This window comes from Camelus dromedarius, chromosome 11 (genome assembly GCF_036321535.1).
Source record: "Camelus dromedarius isolate mCamDro1 chromosome 11, mCamDro1.pat, whole genome shotgun sequence".
Taxonomy (NCBI): domain Eukaryota; kingdom Metazoa; phylum Chordata; class Mammalia; order Artiodactyla; family Camelidae; genus Camelus; species Camelus dromedarius.
Genome location: NC_087446.1, coordinates 7,401,642 through 7,424,908, shown reverse-complemented (window position 1 = coordinate 7,424,908; position 23,267 = coordinate 7,401,642). Strand labels below are relative to the sequence as shown.

General features: G+C 38.6%; 1 protein-coding gene across 5 annotated transcripts in view; it reads left to right on the top strand.

The window, feature by feature from the left end:
• TNRC6B (trinucleotide repeat containing adaptor 6B) overlaps positions 1-23,267 on the top strand; it is a 224,700-nt gene that overhangs the window by 49,624 nt on the left and 151,809 nt on the right. For all 5 annotated transcript variants that reach the window (XM_064491424.1, XM_031463315.2, XM_031463311.2 and 2 more), the window contains exons 2-3: positions 2,959-3,032; positions 7,936-8,026. In XM_064491424.1, coding sequence (XP_064347494.1) covers positions 7,982-8,026 — 45 coding nt within the window. In that variant the 5' untranslated portion in view covers positions 2,959-3,032; positions 7,936-7,981. The remainder of the gene's footprint in view (positions 1-2,958; positions 3,033-7,935; positions 8,027-23,267) is intronic.

Sequence of the window (23,267 nt, the reverse complement as noted above, 5' to 3'; positions counted from 1 at the left end):
TGTGAATTTCAAGACAATCTGGTTACTCCTCGAGAGAAGAGAGAGGACTGGAGTATTTCGAATCATTTACTGCTGTGGCTACGGGTGATCAGAGGGAAGAATTACAGTGCAGTTCTGAACATTTCAAAAGGATGTTTTAAAGGAATTTGCCATTACTCATACCTTCGAAGGAAAACAGTGCTGGAGATAACTTCAGCTAGATAATTTAAAATGCTGATTTTAGAAGTAAATTTTGTGTTTATCTTGAATAAGAGTGCATCTGATACAGAGGTTCACAGCCTTGCAGAGAAAGTAATGAAGCTGTTCTGTAAAAACTGGTTTCCAGAGTACTTGGAAGACCGCCCAGTTTCCCTTGCCTGCCTGCCCTCTAACTCCTTTTCCCTCACTGAATGCCGGCAAGCATCGGGGACAAACTGCCAAGCATGCACAGGACAGAGCTGGTCACTGTGTCTTAAGCTTGCCTGTTAACAAGATATGTAATAATGGGCTGCTTTATGAAGTTAGTACAGAATTTAGACTACTGATAAGTCTAGAGAAGAATATTTAGCCGGGGCAGAAACTAATCAGAATAGAGAATTGAAAATTAGTCTTTTCTTTTTTTCTTTTTTCTTTTTTATTTTTTTTTTGGGGTGGGGGCGGGTAGGGGTTAGGCTTATTTATTTATTTTTAGAGGAGGTACTGGGGATTGAACCCAGGATCTCCTACATGCCGAACATGTACTCTACCACTTGAGCTATACCCTCCCACCCTAGTCAGTCTTTTCTTGATAGTCTGCGGTTGACAAAAAATTAAAGAATCTGATCTTTCTCTGAGGTGCTGAGTGTCACGCATAACCACATAGTTTACATCCTCCGTGAGCGCCAGTCCCCTCTTGGAAGCTGCAGCTGCTTCAGCTTGCCCCAGCGCACACTGGGGAAACAGCCCCACTGAAATACTGAGCTGCTGGGATCATGTCAAGATTCAGTTCAACTTATGTTCACTGGGCTCTACCTGATACCAAAGTCACAGATAGTTTAAGACGTAGATAGTCCTTGTTGTGAAGGAGTTCCTGTGGCATGAAGTAAACTGACCCATGGATATTACCAGCATTCTCAGAGGAGGAACACTTGGTGCAGCCACGAAGGGTACAGAAAGCTTACAGGAGGTAACACTTGAGGCAGATCTGAAAAGAGTAGAAGGGTATTAGGCAAAGGGACCTTAGAGACATTAGTGCACGTGTTGTAAGACAGGAAACCACGCGCAATTTGTGTGAACAGAGTGTGAAGTGGTGGTAGGACTGGAGAGGTCTTGAATTTTACCCAAAGGGTAATGGGTAGTTATTGACTGAGTTTTGGTCGTGCTCTTGTCAAAGGTCAGATTTGCTTTTTAGAGGAAGATTGCTGTGATAACAGTGTGTATGATAGGAGGCTAAGAATAATAATTAAAATATCACTAATACTCATCATAGTACCACTCCATCTGAGATTTATTTATTTAGACAGTGTTAAAAAATAAGCTAAGGTAATGACAGATAAGAGGGCAGTTAAGATGCTTTCAAGCTTCACTAAAACACCAGCTCAAACGTTGTGACATAATGTAGGACTAAAGCTGTAATATATATATAATCCATAGCCATGGGGAATGGAATGTGCTTTCTTGGACAGAAACAAGTTGGTTGTGAAATCAGGGGACCAACTTTCAAATAGTGACAGCTCTTGACAGCAGCGTGGATGCTAATGACAGGTAAATTTTTGCTGAGTTTGCCCAGCATTGTCTCAGCTACCTTCACACACACAGGTCCAACCTTGAGCAGAATATCCTTCCAGCATTTTTTTTCTGTCACTGTAAAATGAAGGGACTGGCTTGGGGTCTCTAAATATCTAATAAATGGCTGTCATTTCATGAATATTTATATGTCTGTATATTCACATATATATGAGTATATATTTAATACATAGAAACATTCATCAAGTAACATTTTCACTGCATTTATTAGCAAATTGCTATCATCCAATTCGATTTTTTTAAACATTTTTTATTGATTTATAATCATTTTACAATGTTGTGTCAAATTCCAGTGTAGAGCACAATTTTTCAGTTATACATGAACATATATATATATATTCATTGTCTCATTTTTTTCTCTGTGAGCTACCAGAAGATCTTGTATATATTTCCCTGTGCTATACATTGATTTGGTTTTGAAGAAGCCATTCCAGCAATTAGTTGGAAATGGACTGGGCAGGAGCATGAATAGGACCAGGAACACCAGCTAAGAGGCCCCACAAGTAATAAATGTGATTGCTATGAAAATGCAGGCTTATGCATTTATGGATCTGAGATACAGCTTGTGAAAGCAGGAATGACAGGATGAGAGGACTGGGGTGGGGTGAGAAAATCCAGGACAAATCTGAGGTTTTGACCCAAGCACCTTGGTCGGGGATGATACCCTTGATGAAGACAGCGGAGACAGGAGAATGGGGTGTGGGAGGGTACAGGGCATAAAGAGTGCAGTTTGGGATGTATTAAATCTGCAGTGGTTATGAGACATCCTTACGTGAAATGGAGAGGTTGAAAAGGTGATTTGGTATTTTTCTGGTAGAGCAGATAAGGTTAAATAAATAATAAAGGTTTAATATCAGCTTTTAATGTTTCTTCAAAATGTATTTCAGTTCACAATCTTAATAACCACTCACCTTTATCAAGCATGTGGTTGGTGCCCTGCCCTTCACTAAGGGTTTTACACACATTGCTTTTAAACTTCCAAAGAACCCTACGAGGAAGATGCTGTTGTTCCCAGTGTTGAATGAGGAAGCTGAGACTTGAGAGGTTAGGACACTGGCCTGAGAGTCAGTAGCTGGTAGACGGAGAAGCCTGGATTCATATGAGGCTGCCTGAATTCAGAACTTACATCTCACCACTTACAGTGGCGTCTGGCTGTGAGCATGTGGCTCATTGCGATTTTCTTCTCTTTTTCAGGGTCTTGGTTTTTGCACTGAATGTAGTCTAGACTCATCTTCACGGGCTTGTGTTGCCCCAGGATACTGTCAAAGGTAAGTTTTAAAAATTGATATCAGCATTCATCTTAAAAAGAAGAAGAGTACATTTTGATGTTATTGCTCCTGTCCAGAGTTTTTTTTTTTTCCCCAGAGTTCTTACAGAGGGGTATTTAAAGTGGCCATCACACGGGCCCTTTGCATTTCAACTTCAGTAGGTCCCTTTGAAAAGCAGCTGTATTTAGATTGATACTGACATTTGGTGCCTCATCCTTTAATAAAGCTAGAATCTGTTATTAATGTGGCAGTTTTGCAGTTTTATGTGAGCATATCCTAGCTTCTGTTCCGCTGGGTCCCCCCCCCCCCCAGTGTGTAGCCCGCAGCACTGCCAGAGCCAGCTTCTCAGCAGTGGATTTGCTCACTGCTCCTTTGCTTAACCAGCTCTCAGGGCTCCCCAGTGCTGCAGGTGCCCTCCTACAGACCCCTTCAAAACTTAATTCCAGTCATTGTTTCTGGTTTCCCTTTTAGTAAACCCCTATCTGTAAACCTTACTAGGCCATTTTGTACTCCCCACATGTATAATTATTTTTCACCACTTTGTGCCTTAGTGGATGCTTTTCTCTTTTCTTAGATTTTGGAAGAGGAGAGAAGACTGCCGCTATTTACTCTTACTTCTTGTGTCTTTCCTGTTGTCCCCTTCTCCCACACTCCCTTGACAGAATTTTTTTCATCTGTGTTCTAGGAGTACCTTTTGTTACTACAGCAATAAAGCATTCATTATTTTACATTAGAGTTATTTATTTGTATCTGTCTCCTTTACTAGTCTCTACCCTTTGAGACTTCCTGGAAAGGAGCCAATTGTTTTTTTTTTTTTTAGTGCCTCTTGGCTGCCTCTGGACACCTTGCTGAGTGCTATACATGTATTGTTTAACTTAATCCTTGTGACACCACTTCCTGGCCAGTTTTATGGATGAAAATAATGAAGATTAGAAAGTTAAGTAACTTGTCCAAGATTACACAGCTAAGAAATGACAAAGAATAATGGTTCTGCTTCTTCAAAGCCAAAGTTCGTTCTGCTGCACCACACTAGCCTAGCACCATCCGGCCTGTGGTAGGGACCTAGTAAATATTTGTTCAATCAACTATTGCAGTTTAAACAAAAGGGACTTTAGCTGATTAATTCAGTCATTTTTACATAGGAATTTAAATACTTACTAAATGCCAGGTACACAGTTTTACGTAGTCTGTGAATACAGAGATTAATGAGATGAAGTATCTGGTATCAAAGGATTGATAATCCAGTAGGGGAGGGATCTGTGTAACTAAATAAATCCAGTTAAGTGTTACAGGTTCTATAGCAGAATTCAGAGAAGATCGACTGGGGACACTGAGGAAGGAATCACCAGTTCTTCCAAGAGATGGGTCAGGAATTACTTTATAAAAGCTGAGTTTTGAATGAGGAATAGAGTGTTGCCGGATGGTACTAGGGAAGGGAAAGGCAGAATGAGTAATATGAACAGAAACATGGAAACCTGAAGCCATCTGGCATATTTGGGAGGCCGTCAGTAGTTCAGTGATGCTGGAACAAAGTGAACAAAGAGGTGTTGGCTGATGATGCTGGAGAGATGGGTAAGGCCTGGATCCTGGAGGCCTTTTAAATATTAACATACTTAACAACTTTTAGAGAAGACCGAGCCCGGATGCTGTGTAAATCATGCTCATGTTTGGTCATTAACATCTGTTGAGGCCTGTCCTGTGCGTGCCGGTCAAGACTCTCGGTCAGTTACCGCCACGGCAGGAGAGTGGTGGCTCTGAGGTGAAACCATGTGCTGAAGCAGAAGGCAGATGCCTATGCTGTGACATCATCCTGGACAGCTTTACTCCACTCATCACCCTCCAGTTCATTTCACCTCGGTGACTCGGCTCTGACTCTTCTGTCACTCTGTTAGTGCTGATGCATGGGCCCTTTGCCACCTCCCAAGTGGAACCCCAGCGTAGCCATATATTTTTGCATTGCCTACTTTATTCACCTTCTTTTTTGTCAAAAGGACAGTGAAACTGACTTAGACCCTTAGATAGAACTACAAGCTGTGCCTTCAAACAAGATTGTCATCATGGCGTTTTCAAGAAACACATTGGAAAATAGTAAGGATGGTTTGAAAACAACAAAAAAATGAAAGCAAATTAAGTAAAGGACATTGCTATGCCATATACTATAGTGAGTAACCTCTTAATTTCCATCTCCCCATTGAATTGCCTACGTAAGCCCAGGCAGTTTACACATAGACCCTCACTGGTTTTATAGCACGTGTGCTGTTTGAAATTCAGCTGCTTGGCCGCTTCCATGCAGCAAATAACTGTTGCTCTCACTGATCTCTAAACGATCTATATGAAGAAAGTCTGTTTTCCCTAAAGTCCAATCATTGCCTCAGCCCTGCACGCTTAGGAAAAGCTGTGCCTGCATAATTCAAGGTCAGGCCGCAGCCTCTGTACTTTGAAGCCACCCAAGCCTGCTAATTCCCCATTCCCTTTGCTGAGGCCAGCACGGCTGGCATTTGCTTGCTAGGCCAGAGTGGCCGATGTACGCTGAGGCCGCTTGCACAGCTGACATTTAGATGAGCTTTCAGTACCACCACCACCGCCACCACAGCTGACTGTGGCTTGTTGCTTTGCCGAGGCCGGCAAAGCCCCCAAGCCTTTGCTAAGGCTTCTGTGCCTGGTGCATGCAGCCTTGTCTCTATAGAAACAGCCACATACCTGAAGACAGAGTTACCATAACTACAGTCGCCACTAAGGTCAAAATACAGTGTGGCCTCTGCTTTCTAAACATCTAATTTGGCCTCAATAGTTAAAAGCTAGTGTATAACTGTAAAAACTCACGTGACCTAAAGTAAACCTCTGCAGGGTCAAAACGGTTTGCCCTCTCACTAACAACTAAGGCCCCAAATCCTGGCCTGAACAGAAGCCTCAGAAATTCCACGTGAATTTATCTCCCCAAATTATGCTTCATGTCCACTTATCAAGACTCTAGTCTCAAATGCACCAGATTTAGGGTCTTTGAGAGACCTAATAAATAGCACTTTCCCCCTTGGCTGAATTCTATACCAATTGAGAAAATTGGGAGAATGTGGCGTACATCTACGGGCAAGAGAACAGTCTTAACACTGAACCTCAGAATTCAGCAGACTTACCTTGTCACAAGTAATTGTGAGGGACCTGTATTTATGGGTATAAGAATAAAGGACAGTGCATGCTCCTGGGGGACAGCTGGCTTCCAAAGGGAAGAGAGAGAAGGGGCTGAGCTCCATACCTTGTTTCTCCTTCTGAACTCACCATTCAGATAAGATCCTGTGCCTCCCCTGGGGTGAAGCATGTGGGTGGAGAGGAGCCAGAGGTGAAACCCCAGGAGAGGGGAAGAAGCATTCCTCTTTCCCAGCACATTGAAACGGAAATGGCACAGGGATAATGGGGTAGCTTTCTTGGTTAGCTGTGCCTATAATGTATCTCTATGAAATACCACCTCTGTTTCAGCAAAGTGGAATGGGAACTTAAAGACGTTTGTGAAGCATTTGTATACCAGACCTTTCTAGTTATGTTATTGAGGTTTTTCCAGTGCTACCAATTTAGTTTTCATAGAAAGAACAGTTCTGCTTTTGTACAACTGTCGTAAGCCTGTGAGGGGCAAAACCAACTAGAGAAGTCCGGTTTCACTTGCTGTGAGCATCAATTGTATGTTTTACAGAGGGAATGGGCAGCGTCAGGTCAGGTGGAGTGAATGAATGGGGGTTGGTTAAGGAGCTTTCGCTGTACCAATTTCACATTTCACATTGCATAAATACATAATGGTTCCCCCAAAACCTCATAGTGGGCACGGTAGATATTTTGATACACTTTCCCACTCAACAGGTGAGGAAACAGATTCCCGGAAGGACCTTTTTGGCCTCAGGTCTTGCGGATGTTTATTGAGAAACCTGCACACAGAGCCAGATCTCCAGGTCCCCAGTCTGCTGCGGTCATAAATATTTCTCCGCACACAAAAAAGATACAATGTCAAGCATCTTTTTAGTTTTCATACATAGCTGTGAGCCCTTTGAAGTACTTGAGAGGTTTTAAAATATTCATACCTGATATAATGGAGATTCATTTTGTGTCAGTTTGAATAATTATTCTTTAATAATTATGTATTTAATGAATTAGTTTGAATTTTGCACAAATTTTTAGTAGTTTCTTTTTGGTACATTTTATTTAATTCATAAAATTTTAACACACTTTTATTTGACTCATTTTATTCTTAGAGGAAAAATTACTACTTTTTATTGTCTTGCCCTATGAATAGCCTGTTCTCATATAAAAATAAATTAACTGACATTTAGTTTATTAAGCAAATTTTCTTACAATAAAAAGATGGGATCAACCAATAGAGGACACCTTAATTTCAATTATAAAATATCATTAATGTTGAACATAAATTATAAACCCAAGAAACTCAGCCACTTTCAATTTCCTAGCCCAGTATCCAGACAGTATGACCTGCTACAGCATAACAACTTGTCCACTGCTTTACTTAGTGGGCCTTCTTTCTGACAGGTCAGAGTTTATACTGTATGAATTGCTGAAGATTTTCACTGTTATCTCTGCGAAAATCAAATAAAAAGAGGAAAAAAATCTAGAACTGTTTAATACTCCAGTGTCTCAAACCTTTCCTAACTACCCTCAAGGTGACGAAGATTCCCTTCCTACCCTTCTCCCTCCTTTCTTACCTAGGATGCTTGTGGATGTGCGTACACAAACCTACACACATATGCATACACACACACACCACACACACACATTTCTTAAGGTCATTGCTTCACAGTATTTATGGTCTTGGTGACAGAAATTCAGTCTAATTTTTGAAAAAAAAAAAACAAGTTTTCACACTGAATTCCTTATGTATTTTTTCTCTTCTTATCTCTTTCAGGCAGTATTTGTGTGTTTCTGCAGAGTTTTGCACAGAGTCTGTTCCCATGCAAACCAATGAGGGAGAAGTATCGGAAGAAAGCAGTTCCAAGGTCAGTGAATTACTAAAGGACCAAACAGTTTGAGCAGAAATTGAACAACAGGGGCAGTGAATGAGTAGAGTGAGTGTTGTGTTTCAGGTGAATTTAGAAATTTGATTGATTTAAATTAGAACTGAACCTAAGATTGAGAGGATTTTTTCTCCTTAATATCCATTTTTGTTGTAGTATATGACAAATTTAAAACAAATTTTTACTGAATTCAGAGAAATTTATGATTTCTTTGTAGAATACTAGCACTTTATCTTTTAATGTTTTGTTATGCAAGTTGTATGTACTTATTTTGAAAATTAAAACAAATCAGAAGTGTGTAAGGTAAAAAGTAAAAAAGCCTGTCCCTTTTTCCTGCTGCATAGAAGACATCACTGGTAATTTTTTAGACGTTTTAAATTATATTGTAAAATTTTAAATGGTAACTTGTTTGGCTTGGCTCTTCAAGCTAAAGCTTGAATGAATATTATCATTGTTAAACCCTGTATATAAGTAATTATATACATGCTTATCTGTCTATATCTGGCCCCATTTCGTGAATCTCCTTGGCTCTTTCTCTGTCTGGTCATATGGAGCCCTCAGTATCACCTTCTCACCCTCTTTGTCCTTTCAAAGCTGTCTCCAGTCCTTCCTGGGCACTCTGAGGGTGTCTCACACTGTGTCCTGGACAGTGCCCAGCCCTGCAGCATTATCTTCCCTGAACCCTCCTGGGGGTGTCCTTTCGCTGCTGCTACCTTTCCTGGTACTCTCTGTGGGGAGACTTACTATTCTACCACAGCAGAAGTGGAGAGGTATGAAAACGTCATGGGGAACCTCCAAAACACGCTAATTGGAGGAAGCCAGACACAGAAGGTCACATATTGTGTGATTGCATTTATAAGAAATATGTAGAGTAGATGAATCCATGGCCAGAACACAGACAGGTGGTGGCCAGGGACCAGTTAGAGGGAAGGGGAATGAGGAGTGACTACTTAATGGGCATGGGGTTTCTGTTTGGGGTGATGAAAATGTTTTGGAACTTAATAGAGGTAGTAATTGCACAACATTTTAAATGTACCAAATACTGTTGAGTTGTTCACCTTTAAATGGTTAGTTTTATGTTATGTGAATTTCACATCAATAAATTATTAAAAAACAAAGAAGACAGGAAAAAAAAAATGTGTGTGGATTCCCATCAGATCAGTCTTCACTGCCTCTTGGCCTCATACAACACTTCACCAAGTTGTAGAGAGGCCATCCCCTTCTCTGCTCTGTTGCACTTTGTGGACTGGGCTTCAGAGAAGCACTGTTTGTGCCCTGAGTCTCCAGTCTCCTTGTGGAAACAACTCATTTAGCTTCTTTCTGAATCCCTCCTCACTACAGTCCTTGTGTTAGGTAAAAGGACAGATGTCATCCTGTCCTCTTGTTTGTTTTTTTCCATCTCACTTCCTTCTTTCTGTAGCCAAAGCAGAAGCCTATAGACTTTGATCAGACTCATCCAGATCCTGAATCTCATTTAGGTATAGTCAGAACATGTGAGACATGCACATGCACTGGGAATCTCCCCCAGACACACACACAGACGCACACCCAGGACTCCCAGAATACACATGCCCCAAGATTTCTGTAGTGCACGTGCACCCTTCTCCACGACCCTAATTAATTAGTTTGTGATGAACTACAGTGTTAAGGAAGACTGGATTCTTGGATCCTCTGGCTAGTGCATTCTCTCCCTAGAAAGCTGAGTTGTAATTGGAAGATTGCTTGGCAAGCATGTAACTAGACCAATAGAGACTATTTAATTGTGCCAGAGTCTCAGTTTCTACCTTTTTTTGTCCCCCTAGAAAGAAGGACTGCATTTCTTGATTTTTCAGTTACTGAATAATGTATCAGTTTAGAATCAACTAGACTGAAAAAAGAACATTCATTTTATAGTTGCAGTAAGTAGATGCTTCTGTTATCAAAAATTAGATTATAACTTTATTTTTATCAGTCAGTTTAAGTTACGTTTTTATTACTTTTTTCTTCTTATGCTTCTCTTTGTTTAAAATCTTAATATATTTGGAATGATTTGATGTTAATGTATGAATTTATCATAGTACTTAATTTCATTAATTATCATAGCAACATAATTTGTGGTTTTCTGTTAACAGAAAAGTTACGAAAGGTAACTGATTTTGAGGAAAAGTGGGGAATTTTCTACAAAACATAATAATTTTGAACTAAATCCATTTTTTTTCAATAAATAGTTCTTGAGCCTGTGTTATTGGGGGATACAACAATAAACAAACAAGACATAGTTCTTCCTTTCAAGGTGGTTACATTTTAGTGGGAAAAAAACAAATATAAATAAAGATAATAATTATGGATTATGATCAATACTATGAAGAAGATAAAATCAAGCAATATAATATAGGGTGACTAGGAGAATATGCTTGGGTTGGTCAATGAAGGCTCTGAAAAGGTGACATTTCAGCTGAGAGGTAAAGGCTGAGGGGGCCAGCTATGTAAGGAGCTAGAAGAACTGTATTGGGTCAGAAGAAACAGCTCCAAAGCCATTGTTGTATTCCAGGAACTATCAGAAGTCCCTTGTGGCCAAGTGGTGATAGGAGGTTAGGGAGTGAGGCAGAGCCCTTGCAAGACCTTTAAGGCCATGGTGTAGAATATGGGTTTATTCTCCATAAACTGGGAATCCACTGAAGGCTGCCACGTTAGGGAGTGGCATGGTATGATTTGCATTTGTGAAAGATCACTTTGGCTACTGTGTGGAGAAAGGATGGGAGAGAGGCTGGAGTCGGAGCAGGGAGCCAGTGAGTGGCAGCTGTAGTTCATCACCCAGGTGAGAGGAAAGATGGGCTAGGGTAGTGCACTGAAGTCGAGGAGAGAAAGAGCCAAGGTATAATTTGGAGATAAAACTGATATGACTTGTGGGTGAACTGGAATACTTTTGCTTCATAGGAATCAGGAGGTAAGTTTTAAGCAAAAGATAGACTTGGTACTGTCAGATGCTGCCAAGAAGCCAAGGAGGTTGGTAATTGAGAAAATGCATCTGGATTTGTGTTTTGAAGAGTAAATTCAAGAGAAGGGACACAAAATTTTCTGGAGAGATGGAGATATTCTGTATCTGTTAGGGGTGTGGGTTATACAGGTATATCCATTTGTCAAAATTATACTGCTATAATTTACAATTACAATAAAAATTACAATTTTCCAAGTACACTTTACCTGCAAAACTGTAGACTAATAATTGACTGGGAATGGAGGATGGGTGGAAGTGTGAATGAAACACACCTGACAACATGGACAACAGTTGAAGCTTAGTGATGTGTACATACAGGTTCATTTGTATTTACTTTGTATCTGCTTGAAATTTTCCATAATAAGAAAGTTTTTAAAAAGAAGTTATTAATGGCCTTCAAGAGTAAGAGGATGAGAAACCAAGTTTTATGGATTAGAAGGAAATTAAATGATTTAAAAAAAAAGTAAGAGTGGTGACTATAGTTTGCTATCCAATTTTAGGAAGTTTTAAAGTAAATGGAGAAGAGCAGTGGGTAGGAGGCATTAGTTCAAGTGAAAGTTTTTTTTTAAATGGTGGAGGCCTGTGCTTGTTTGAGAAAAGAGGGCAGAAATGAGTGGAGGAAGAAATGAGTGTGTGTTTATGGGAAAAGTTCCCCGGATTTGTGAGCTTAAAGGAACCTGGGGATCAGCGAGGCTGGGCCCTGCAGCTGTGGCAGTGCCTGAGTGCACGTCTGACCCGCTCTTCTGACTCCTGTCTGGTAGTTAAGAGATACATGGAGGAGGAAAGAAAGACAGTGGGGTTCAGCTTTTCCTCATGTTGCCTCCGAAATAGAAGTCATTGTTATTTGGAGAGTTTAGAATGCATGATTGAGGACTTGAAATGACGAGTTTAGACTTCCTACTAAGGGGAAATTGGAATTTTTGAAATTGCATTTGTAGAAAAGGTCCTAAGAATAGCTGATAAGTGAATGAAAGGGTCCGTGCAGTTTAAAAAAAAAACACCCATGTACATATTGTGCGAATAGAAGTCAAGGATGTTTATGGTCAGATGGGATTGACAAAGGAAGTCTTCTTGGAGAATTATGATGTTCCTTTTGAAGAAATACTCTCTGAAACTGTGCAACGTCTTCCATAACTTTTTTTTTTTTTTTGAGAGAGAGATGTTGAAGTTCAGAGATGCACTGGGGGTTATATATCCGTCACAAGTTGGGAAATGTGTACTTTGATCTTTTGAGTTTAGGAAGATTCCATTTCCCTGCTCGAAAGAGAAAAAGCAGAAGATGGCTTCTAAAAGTTTGCTGTAGATTGGCCATGGATAAATCTATAATTAAGTACAAATGTTCTTTCGATTTTTCATTGCCTTTTTTTTTTTAACCTCCTTTCCCCCCTCCCCCTTTCCTTTCCTCTTATTAATTCCGCAAATATTTATTGAGCATCTGTTACATGCCAGGAACTGTGCTGGGTGCTGACACACAAAGCAGCCTTAGTGAACTGTGATTTTCTTTGTTTTGATTCTTGGGGCTCCAAGAATTCTAAGTGGAAGCAAGGAAAAAGAATGTTAAATTTCACAGTAGAACTGTGAAATTTAACGTTAGAACTAGCTTTTTTTCCTGAATGGTCACCAGAATATAATTTTGTATGACCTAATCACTTCTTCAAACAGAGTTCTGCTATTTTAGTGGAAGCTTCTATTGTAGAAATGTCCTTTAGGACAGCAATCGACAGAGTTGTTATTAATGTAAAACTTCATAAGCCCCTGAATATATCCTTTGGAGGCACAGTGACTATTCCTTATATTTTTCCCAAGGACCATTTCAGGACTTATTTGACTTCCCTGCTGTGTCTGTGAGAGAGAAAATTGAATAGAACGAACACAGTTAACCACGAATCTGTCTTACTGTTCCACACTTACAGAAGTTAAATATGAAAATTATGTTCTGTATAAAAGGCTGAAGACATATCAGGAAATCCAAAGGTTGGGTATATAGTTCATTGGCATGATTCCCTTAGAGAGAGACTCATGTAACTTAATTTATTTAGTATTTATATGCCTACATTGTCACATTAATCTAAGCATAGATACTGTTTTATCTATCATATGTGGCTTTGACGCACTGAATGCAGTGATCAGTTTTCTTAGTGCCTGGTCTAGCTATTACGTGGTGGGAGTGTACGTTACTTGGGGGGCTGTTCCATTCTAGTGTGGATTTATTGGCATATCTTATATGGTAGCTATTTATTTACATTGTCCCTTTTGTTTTATTCTTTCTGAGATTTAAAAAATGATATACCTTTTTAGTCAATCAGTTAATTATTCTGTTAATCTAAACCTGTTCTAAAAAATAAAAGTTCTATATATATTTAAAAACACACATATACCACCACCACCACCAGTACAGCTTATTATGTCTCATGATTCTGTAGTTGGCTGGGCTCAATAGGGCAGTTCTCCTGCTCCAAAGTGGTGTCAGCAAGGGCTGCCATCCTCTGGAGGCCCAGCAGGCCAGAAATGCCCAAAACGGCTCACTTACATGGCTGGCAGTCTGTGTTGGCTGTCAGCTAGGAGCTCAGCTCAAGGCTGTTGACCCCAGCGTCAAGGATCTCCTACATATGACCTCTCCGCGTGGCTTGGGTTTCTCACAGCATGGCGACTGGGCTCCAAGAGGGAACATTCCAAGCGTGCAAAAGCAGCGGATATATTAAGGCCCAGCCTCAGAAGTCACACAGCTTTACTCCCTCTGCATTCTTTTGAGTTAAAGCCAGTCACAGGGCCACTCTAGATTCAAAGGGAGGGAAGACAGATTCTACCTCTCAACGAGAGGACTGGCAGAAAATTTAGAGTCATCTTTAATCCTCTGCACGGTGATATGTGTATTGGGTGCCAGGCTGAAGAGGAGGTAATGGCGGAGACCAGATATTTTAGGCTAAGGAGTTTTAATAATAGACAACAGATTTTTGAAGAATGGGAGTGAGATGTGCATTTTACTTTATGATTTGCCTTCTTATGGTAACTGGTGTTTATGTAGAAGATAGACTAGAATATCTGCATCTTCACCCACAAATTTTCTAAAGAAAGAGAATCTGATTTGTCCAACCCAGCCTGTGGACTGATTTCCATTGGGTCTTGAGTTCTCTGAATGGGATGGCAGGGCACATAGATGAGAAAGTAGATCCCATAGAAGGACTTATGAATTAGGAGGCAAAACCCAGCATTCCTGGGACAGTCGCTTCCATTATATTTCTCAGTGAGGATGGATTAGAATTCTTAATTTTAATTGCACAGCTATGTCTCACTTTAAATTTAGTATAATTTAGGTTGATGGTCTGAGTTGATGTTAGCTTACTATTTGTAGAGATTCTGCAGCTAGGGTCTTAGAATTTTTTTTTTTTTAATAAGCAAAATCTAAGCAAGTATAATAAAGTTTGTAATAAAACTGAGCAGTTGGATGTTTGTAGTCTTATTCTCTGTACTTTTTTGTATGTTTAAATGTTTATAAGAAAACAATAAAAATAAATAAGCTCTAGGATTTAAAAACTATAGTATAGATTTACATGCCCATATATCTCTCTTAATTACTATGAATAAAAAATACTTACTGAATTAGGAAGCCAACACTTTAGCTGTAACATTCTCTTTATAGTGTTATCAAAGGTAACAAGTAAACTTAGAATTTATCTGCAAAGAATAAAGGGGTCTATTGTCTGGCTTTACACTAAAGAGAGTTAAATGAGATGATTTAGACTGAGTCTTTTGCTTCTTTAAGTTTAGGATATCTACCTTTGACTGAATCTGATTCAGCAAATTTATAATGAGAGTTCATGGATTCTGGTTTTTTTAGAGCAGACTGGGAAAGAAACCATGCAGAATATGTATTTTTCCTATTGGTTTACATAGCTGGCAAACATAATTTGGATTGGAGTCCAGATTTGTCCCACTTAAAAGGCCATGCTAAGTGCAATACTCCATCCTAAAGAAGTTATATGACAGTGTAATCAACTTGGTTGACTCAGAGAAACTTCTTAGAAAGATCATCTGGGTAAAAGAATGCATATGAAGGACAAGGGTGCTTTGTGCATGTCCAGAGTCATTCACTCCTCTTGAGAAGAGATGTTGGGGCATTGGATTGTGTGTGTGTGTGAAGCTGTGAGAGATAAAGTTAGAGACAGAATCCCATGCAGGCAATAGGGAACAGCTATTGAAGGGAAGAAACCTGGTCTGATATGTTTTAGAAAGATCACTGTGGCAGCAGTGTGGAGAAGTGATTACAAATAGGATTTAAAATGGATATAGGAGAACCAGGTAGGAATCTCCTCAACAGGATTGAGGAAGGCTTGGAATCAGGTCTGAAGAGGAGAGCACTAACAGGAAAATGTTCAGAAAGAATGGGATGGGGGCACTTGGAGACCAAGTTTTCAGCTTGAAACAGTGGGTTGAATGATAGCATGAGATATAGGAGGTAGAGCAAGGTTTGTTGGAGCTGTTATAACCAGTGCTGCTGATGTTTTTAACTGGGTTATGCATGGAGGGTTTGGATCTTGAACTGTTGAGGCACCTTTAGGCACTCCAGGAGAATCTATTTAACAGGCATATTGGTACTCAGAAGAGAGAATGAGAGAGTATGTCAAGATATATGTTTGGGAGTTCTTGGCATATAGGAGTAGAGGGGACCTGGGAGATGAGAACAGGCCCACATATAGAGCTGTAGGCACTGCTTCGGTTGTGTGTCAAACTTTGGTACAAGCACACCTTGTTTTACTGCATTTTGCTGTATCATGCTTCACAGATAATGCATTTTTTTTTAATAAATTGAAGATTTGTACTTACCCTGTGTCGAGCAAGTCTGTTGGCACCATTTTTCCAATAGCATTTTCTCACTTTGAGTCTCTGTGTGTCACATTTTAGTAATTTTCACAATATTTCAAACTTTTTCATCATTATTGTATTTGTTATGGTGATCTGTGCTCAGTGATCTTTGATGTTACTATTGCAAAAAACTTATGACTCACAGAAGGCTCAGATGATGGTTAGCATTTTTTAGCAATAAAGTACTTTTTTTCTTAGGCAATGCAGTTTAATTGGTTTGGAAGACAGTCCTCTGAGACATCTCTGTGGAATCTACTAAACCTGTCAAAATACAATATCATATAGTTAAACCGTATCTCCCAAACTCATAAAGTGAGCATGTATTAATGATTAGCAATAAAGTATTTTTAAATTAAGGTATATACATTGTTTTTTTAGACATAATGCTGCTCACACTTAATAGACTACAGTATAGTGTAAACGTAATTTTTATGTGCACTGGGAGACCAAAAAATTCATATGACTTGCTTTATTACAGTATTTGTTTTATTGTGGTTGTCTGAAACCAAACCCACAATATCTGTAAGGTATGCCTGTATACATAAGAATTACTTTGGATATTTTTATTTTCTTTTCTTAACAGTTTTCTTAAGATATATTTCACATACAATAAAATTAACTCATTTGAAGTATAGCGTTCACTATTAGAAATTAATATTATGAATTCAACAAAGTTGCAGGATACAAGGTTAATATACAGAAAGCTGTTGCTTTTCTGTACACTAATAATGAACTGTCAGAAAGAGAAAGGAAAAAAAACTCATTTAAAATCACATCAAAAAGAATAAAATACCTAGGATAAACTTAACCAAGGAGATGAAAGACCTATACTCTGAAAACTGTAAGACACTGATGAAGGAAATTGAAGAAGATACAAAGAAATAGAAAGATATCCCATGCTCTTGGATTGGGATAATTAATATTGTTAAAATGGCCATACTACCCAAGACAACCTGCAGACTTAATGCAGTCCCTTTCATAATACCCATGCCATTGTTCACAGAACTAGAACAAATAATCCTAAAATTCATATGGAACCACAAAGGACCCCAAATTGCCAAAGCAGTCATGAGAAAAAAGAACAAAGCTGGAGGTATCACCCTCCCAGACTTCAGACTGTACTAAGGAGCTACAGTAATCAAAACAGCATGGTACTGGCACAAAAATAGACACTTAGATCAATGAAACTGAATAGGGAGCCCAGAAATAAATCCATGCACCTATGTTCAATTAATCTATGACAAAGGAGGCAAGAATATACAATGGAGAAAAGACAGTCTTTTCAGTAAGTTGTGCTGGGAAAACTGAACAGTCATATGTAAAACAATGAGATTAGAACATTTCCTCACACTATATACAAAAATAAACTCAAAATATATAAAAGACCTAACTGTAAGACCTGAAACCATAAAACTCCTAGAGGAAAACATAGGGAGAACAGTCTTTTACCTAAATTATAGCAATATTTTTTTGAATTTGTCTCTTAGGGCAAAAGAAATAAAAGCAAAAATAAAGGAATGAGACCTAATTAAATTTAAACAGCTTTTGCACAACAAAGGAAACCATCAATAAAATGAAAAGACAACCTATGGAAGAAAATATTTGCAAATGATGTGACTGACAAGGGGTTAATATCCAAAATATATGAACAGCTCATACAATTCAATATCAAGAAACCAAATAACCCAATCAAAAATGGGCAGAAGACCTGAATATTTTCAAAGAAGACATACAGCTGGTAAACAGGCACATGAAAAAATGCTCAACATCGCTAACTATTAGAGAAATACAGTCAAAACAACAATGAGATACGACCTCACACCTGTCAGAATGGCTGTCATCAGGAAGTCTACAAATGGTGAGGAGGATATAACTAAGTGGTAGCGTGCATGCTTAGCATACACAAAGTCCTAGGTTCAATTCCAAGTACTTCCATTATGAATAAACAAACAAACAAACAAACCTACCCCACCCCCCCGGAAGTCTACAAATAACAAAATGTTGGAGAGGATGTGGAAATAAGGGAACCCAGCAATTCCATTCCTGGGTATATATCCAGAAAAAGCAATAACACTAATTCAAAAAATGTGTGCACCCCAAATTTCACAGCAGCACTATTTACAATAGCCAGGATATGGAAGCAGCCCCAAAATTATTGACAGATGAGTAGATATATAGATACACAATGGAATAATACTCAGCTGTAAAAAGAAGGAAATTCTGCCATTTGCAACAAAGTAGATGGACCTAGAGAATGTTAATGCTTAGTGAAATAAGTCAGACAGAGAAAGGTAAATACTATATGGTATCACTTATATGCAGAATCAAAAACAATACAAATGAACGTATATCGCAAGACAGAAATAGACTCACAGGTATAGAAAACTACTACTGGTTACCAGAGGGAAGGGGGAAGGGGCAAGTTAGGGGTGTGGGATTAAGAGCTACAAACTACTATGTATAAAATAGGTAAGCACAAGGAATTATAGCCATTGTGTTGTAATAACTTTTAATGGAGTGTCATCTATGAAAATACTGAGTCACTATACTCTACACCTGAAACTAATATAATACTGTAAATCAAATATACATCAATAAAAGAATTTTTTTTAGTATACAGTTCAATGGTTTTTAGTATATTCACAGAGTTGTACTGTCATCACTACAATCAAATTTAAGAAAATTTTCATTATGCCAAAAGGAAACCCTGTTACCATTAGCAGTTACTCCTCATTTCTGTTCCTCTTGGCCTCAGGCAACCACTAATCCATTACATAGTGAGTTAGAAAAGACAGACGTGAAAGTGTACATCCTAATTATATGAAGTTAATGAACATGTAAAGCTCATCTGTGGTGATAGAATAGTTACCTGGGGTCGGTGGGGGGTGCGGAATTCAAGGGAAGGGGCATATTGGAGTTTTCTGAGGAGGTGGAAATGTTCTGTCTTGATCTGTTTAGTGGTCACATGGGTGCAACCATATCTAAAATTCACTGAGTTCTGCAATTAAGGTTTGTATATTTTTCTGTTAATAAATTATACGCAGTAAAAACAGAAAACAACTTTAGGAACTTCTACTCTTCTCCTTAGTCCTCTAAGATCATTCTGAATATTGATTCTATCATGCAAAATATTAGCTGTCCTTCTTAGCTTTATATTCAGGAAACATACATGTTTTCTTTTTAAACTACCTACGGTGCCTGGAATAGAGGGGTCATTGGAAAGGTGTCACATTTATGAAATGGATGGGATTTAGCAGTTAATTTGATGTGAAAGAAAAGGAAAAGGAGAACTCAGGGGTAACATCAAGGATTCAAGTTAAGTGACTTGGGAGTATGGGGATGCCATTGTCAAACAGGAGACATAAAGGAAACAGGTTTGGGAGGGAATAGGGTTCATTCTGTATGGAGCACACAGAGTTTGAGATGGCAGCATACTGTCCACATAGCAGTGTCTGTCAGCCAAGTGAAAAAATATGGGGCTAGAGATGGGCAAGGTGAAGCCTGAAAGTACAGAATTGGGATTTAATATTTGAAACTGAGATTAGAAGGGACTGCTGTGGCACAATGTGAAGAGAGAGGTCTAATGACAGAACCTAGGGAAGTAAATGTTGAGAGAGCAGCAGAAGAAGAGAAGCAGAGATGAGCAAATTAGAGAGTCAGCAAATATTTATCGACTATCTTCTTGTGCCCAGTTTATGATGAATAAGACATTCAGAGTCTCTGCCTTGAAGAGTTTGCGTTCTTGGTGGGGGAAGACAAACAACAAAACACAGAAATAAGTGATCCCTTATTACTTAGTGATATGTGTTATGCTAGAGAGTGACTCCGTGTGGAAGCTCAGTGATTGGACTTCACTCATCGTTTCAGAGATGGCACTTGAGCTGACGCCTAAATGATGTGAAGGAAGCTTTCATGTAACAGTATGAGAGAAAAGCTTTTTAAGTCGAAGGAATAAATAAAGAGATCCTAAGATTGGGTGAGAGAGAAGAAAAGAAATGGAGAGTGTACTCCAGGATAAGGCAGAGGATATTTTCAAAAGGGTTAAAATTAAGATGGCTACTGTGACAAATGTTACTTAGAGGACAAAGAGAAATAGGGACCCAGAAAGGATATTCTACTTAGTAATAAAAAATCATTAAGAATCGAAAGCAGAGACTCAAACAGATATTTGCACACCTGTGCTTATAGCAGCATTATTCACAATGGCCAAGAGGTAGAAGCAACCTAATGTCCATCACCAGGTGAACGGGTAAACAAAATGTGATAGAGCCGTAAAATGGAGTAGCATTCAGCCTTAAAAAATAAGGAAATTCTGACACGTGCCACAACGTAGGATGAATGTTGAAGACTTTATGCTAAGTGAAACAAACCAGTCACAAAGGATGCATACTGTATAATTCTCCATATATGAGGTATACTTGAAGGAGTCAAATTCATAGAAACAGAAAGTAGAATGGTGGTGGCCAGCCAGGGGCTGAAGGGAGAAGAAGATGGAGACTTATTTTTTAATGGATATAGAGTTTCGGTCTGGGAGATGAAAAAAGTTCTAGAGATAAATGGTGGTGATGATCGCACAATGGTGTGAATGTACTTAATGCCCTGAACTGTGAACTTAAAATGGTTAAAACGGTAAACTTTGTGTTATGTGCATTTTACCATAGTTTTTTAAAAAGTCAAGACAAAAAAAAAAGGAAGAAAAGAATTTTAATTAAAAAAGTCATTGAGACTTCAGCTTCTGGGCATGATGGAGTATCAGGAATAGGATTTACCCTCCCACTAGAAATAATAATTTTAAAAATAGACAAAATGTATTTGAAACAGTGGTTTTAAAGGCACTGGACATTAGGTAATGAAGGAATGAAGGACCCTGGTGACAGAAGTGGAAAACAAGGTGAGCCCTCTGACTACCCCAGCATACTGTCTTTTTTATTTTTTTTTAACATTTTTTATTGATTTATAATCATTTTACAATGTTGTGTCAAATTCCAGTGTTCAGCACAATTTTGCAGTTATACATGAACATATATATATTCATTGTTACATTTTTTTCTCTGTGAGCTACCATAAGATTTTGTGTATATTTCCCTGTGCTATACAGTATAATCTTGTTTCTCTATTCTACAATTTTGAAATCCCCTCTATCCCTTCCCACCCTCCGCCCCCTTGGCAACCACAAGTTTGTATTCTATGTATATGAGTCTATTTCTGTTTTGTATTTACGCTTTTTTTGTTGTTGTTGTTGTTGTTGTTGTTTTTTAGATTCCACATATGAGTGATCTCATATGGTATTTTTCTTTCTCTTTCTGGCTTACTTCACTTAGAATGACATTGTCCAGGAGCATCCATGTTGCTGCAAATGGCGTTATGTTGTCATTTTTTATGGCTGAGTAGTATTCCATTGTATAAATATACCACATCTTCTTTATCCAGTCACCTGTTGATGGACATTTAGGCTGTTTCCATGTTTTGGCTATTGTAAATAGTGCTGCTATGAACATTGGGGTGCGAGTGTCATCCTGAGGTAGGGTTCCTTCTCCCAGACTTCAGACAATACTATAGAGCTACAGTCATCAAGACAGCATGGTATTGGTACAAAAACAGACATATAGACCAATAGAACAGAATAGAGAGCCCAGAAATGAACCCACAAACTTTTGGTCAACTAATCTTCGACAAAGGAGGCAAGAATATACAATGGAATAAAGACAGTCTCTTCAGCAAATAGTGTTGGGAAAACTGGACAGCAGCATGTAAAACAATGAAGCTAGAACACTCCCTTACACCATATACAAAAATAAACTCAAAATGGATCAAAGACTTAAACGTAAGACAAGATACAATAAATCTCCTAGAGGAAAACATAGGCAAAACATTATCTGACATACATCTCAAAAATTTTCTCCTAGAAGAAATAAAAGCAAGAATAAACAAATGGGACCTAATGAAACTGGCATACTATCTTGAGGGAGTTTCCAGACCACAGTACGGGGAAGGGGAGCCCGGGAAAGCCTAGTGGCGTTTGCCTTCTCAGTTGAGGCAACATTGCTGAGAGTCTGGGGAGACTGAGGCAGCCAAAATTTGCAGGACAGAGGACTGAAGAGGAGAGAGCTGCTAAAAGAGAGAGAACCTTGGAGATTAGTAGAGAATTCACCTTGATTATTCAGCAGAATACTTTATGGCACATGCATATGACTACTCAGAGCTGGGGCTGGAGGGGGACCCACCCAAGAGGATTTAGAAGGAACAGTGTCTAGCATTCAAACAGTGCCAGTAGTAGTACCTGTTTCTCCAGACTGGAAAGCCTTATCATTCATGGAGCATTAGGTAGTGTACTCAGCAGTAGTACTGGTAGGGTTCTCACTCAGTCGTGGGGAATAATGAGCCCTAACTAATTATTAGGTCTGGCTTTACATATCCTAACAGCAAGACCCAAAAGAAACAAACTGTTGCAAAGTAATTTAACTATCTCAGAACAAAGCTCAGAAGTATTAATAGGAATCCAAAAATATTCAGGACCCAGCAAAACCTCTCAATGTCTGTTATTCAAAGCAAAGATTTTCAGGCATGTAAAAACCAGGAAAATACAAACAGTGAAAAGAAAAACAAATCAATTGAAAACAATTCACACTTGACACAGATTTGTTAGAATTAGCAGGCAAGAATATTAAAACTTATTATAATTGTATTTCAGATGTTCAAAAAGTCAAGTAGAAACATGGAAAATATTTTTTTAAAAAAGACCCAAATCAAATTTCTATAGTTGAAAACTATAATGTTTGAGATGAAAAATATACTGGATGGGATTGCAGCAGATTAGACACTGCAGAATAAAAGATTAGTGAATTTAAAGAATTACCAATAGAAACTATCCAACATGAAACAGAGAGGAAAAAGAGTAAAAAACTGAAAAGAGTATCAGTGTGTTGTGGACAACTTCCATCAGTCTAATATACATGTAATTGGAATCTCTGAAGAAGAGGGGAGGGGGCAGAAAAATATCTAAGAAATAACGGCCCCAAATTTTCCAAGTTCGATGAAAACCCATAAATCCACAGATACCAAAAGCTCAATGTACCTGAAGCACAAGAAAAAGGAAGAAAACCACATCAAAGCACATCCTAATCAATTTACTCAAAACCAGTGATAGAGAAAAATCTTAAAACCAGAGAGAAAAAACACACTATTAACAGAGGAACAAAGATTTCTCATTGGAAGGCAAAAGAGCACCATCTTTAAAGCACTGAAAGAAAAAACTCTTAACCTTGAATTCTGTAACTAGTGAACATTTCTTTCAGAATTGAGGGCTAAATAAGACTCTTTCAGACATACAAAAGCTGAAATAATTTATCACCAGCATACCCTTGCTATTAGTAATGTTAAAGG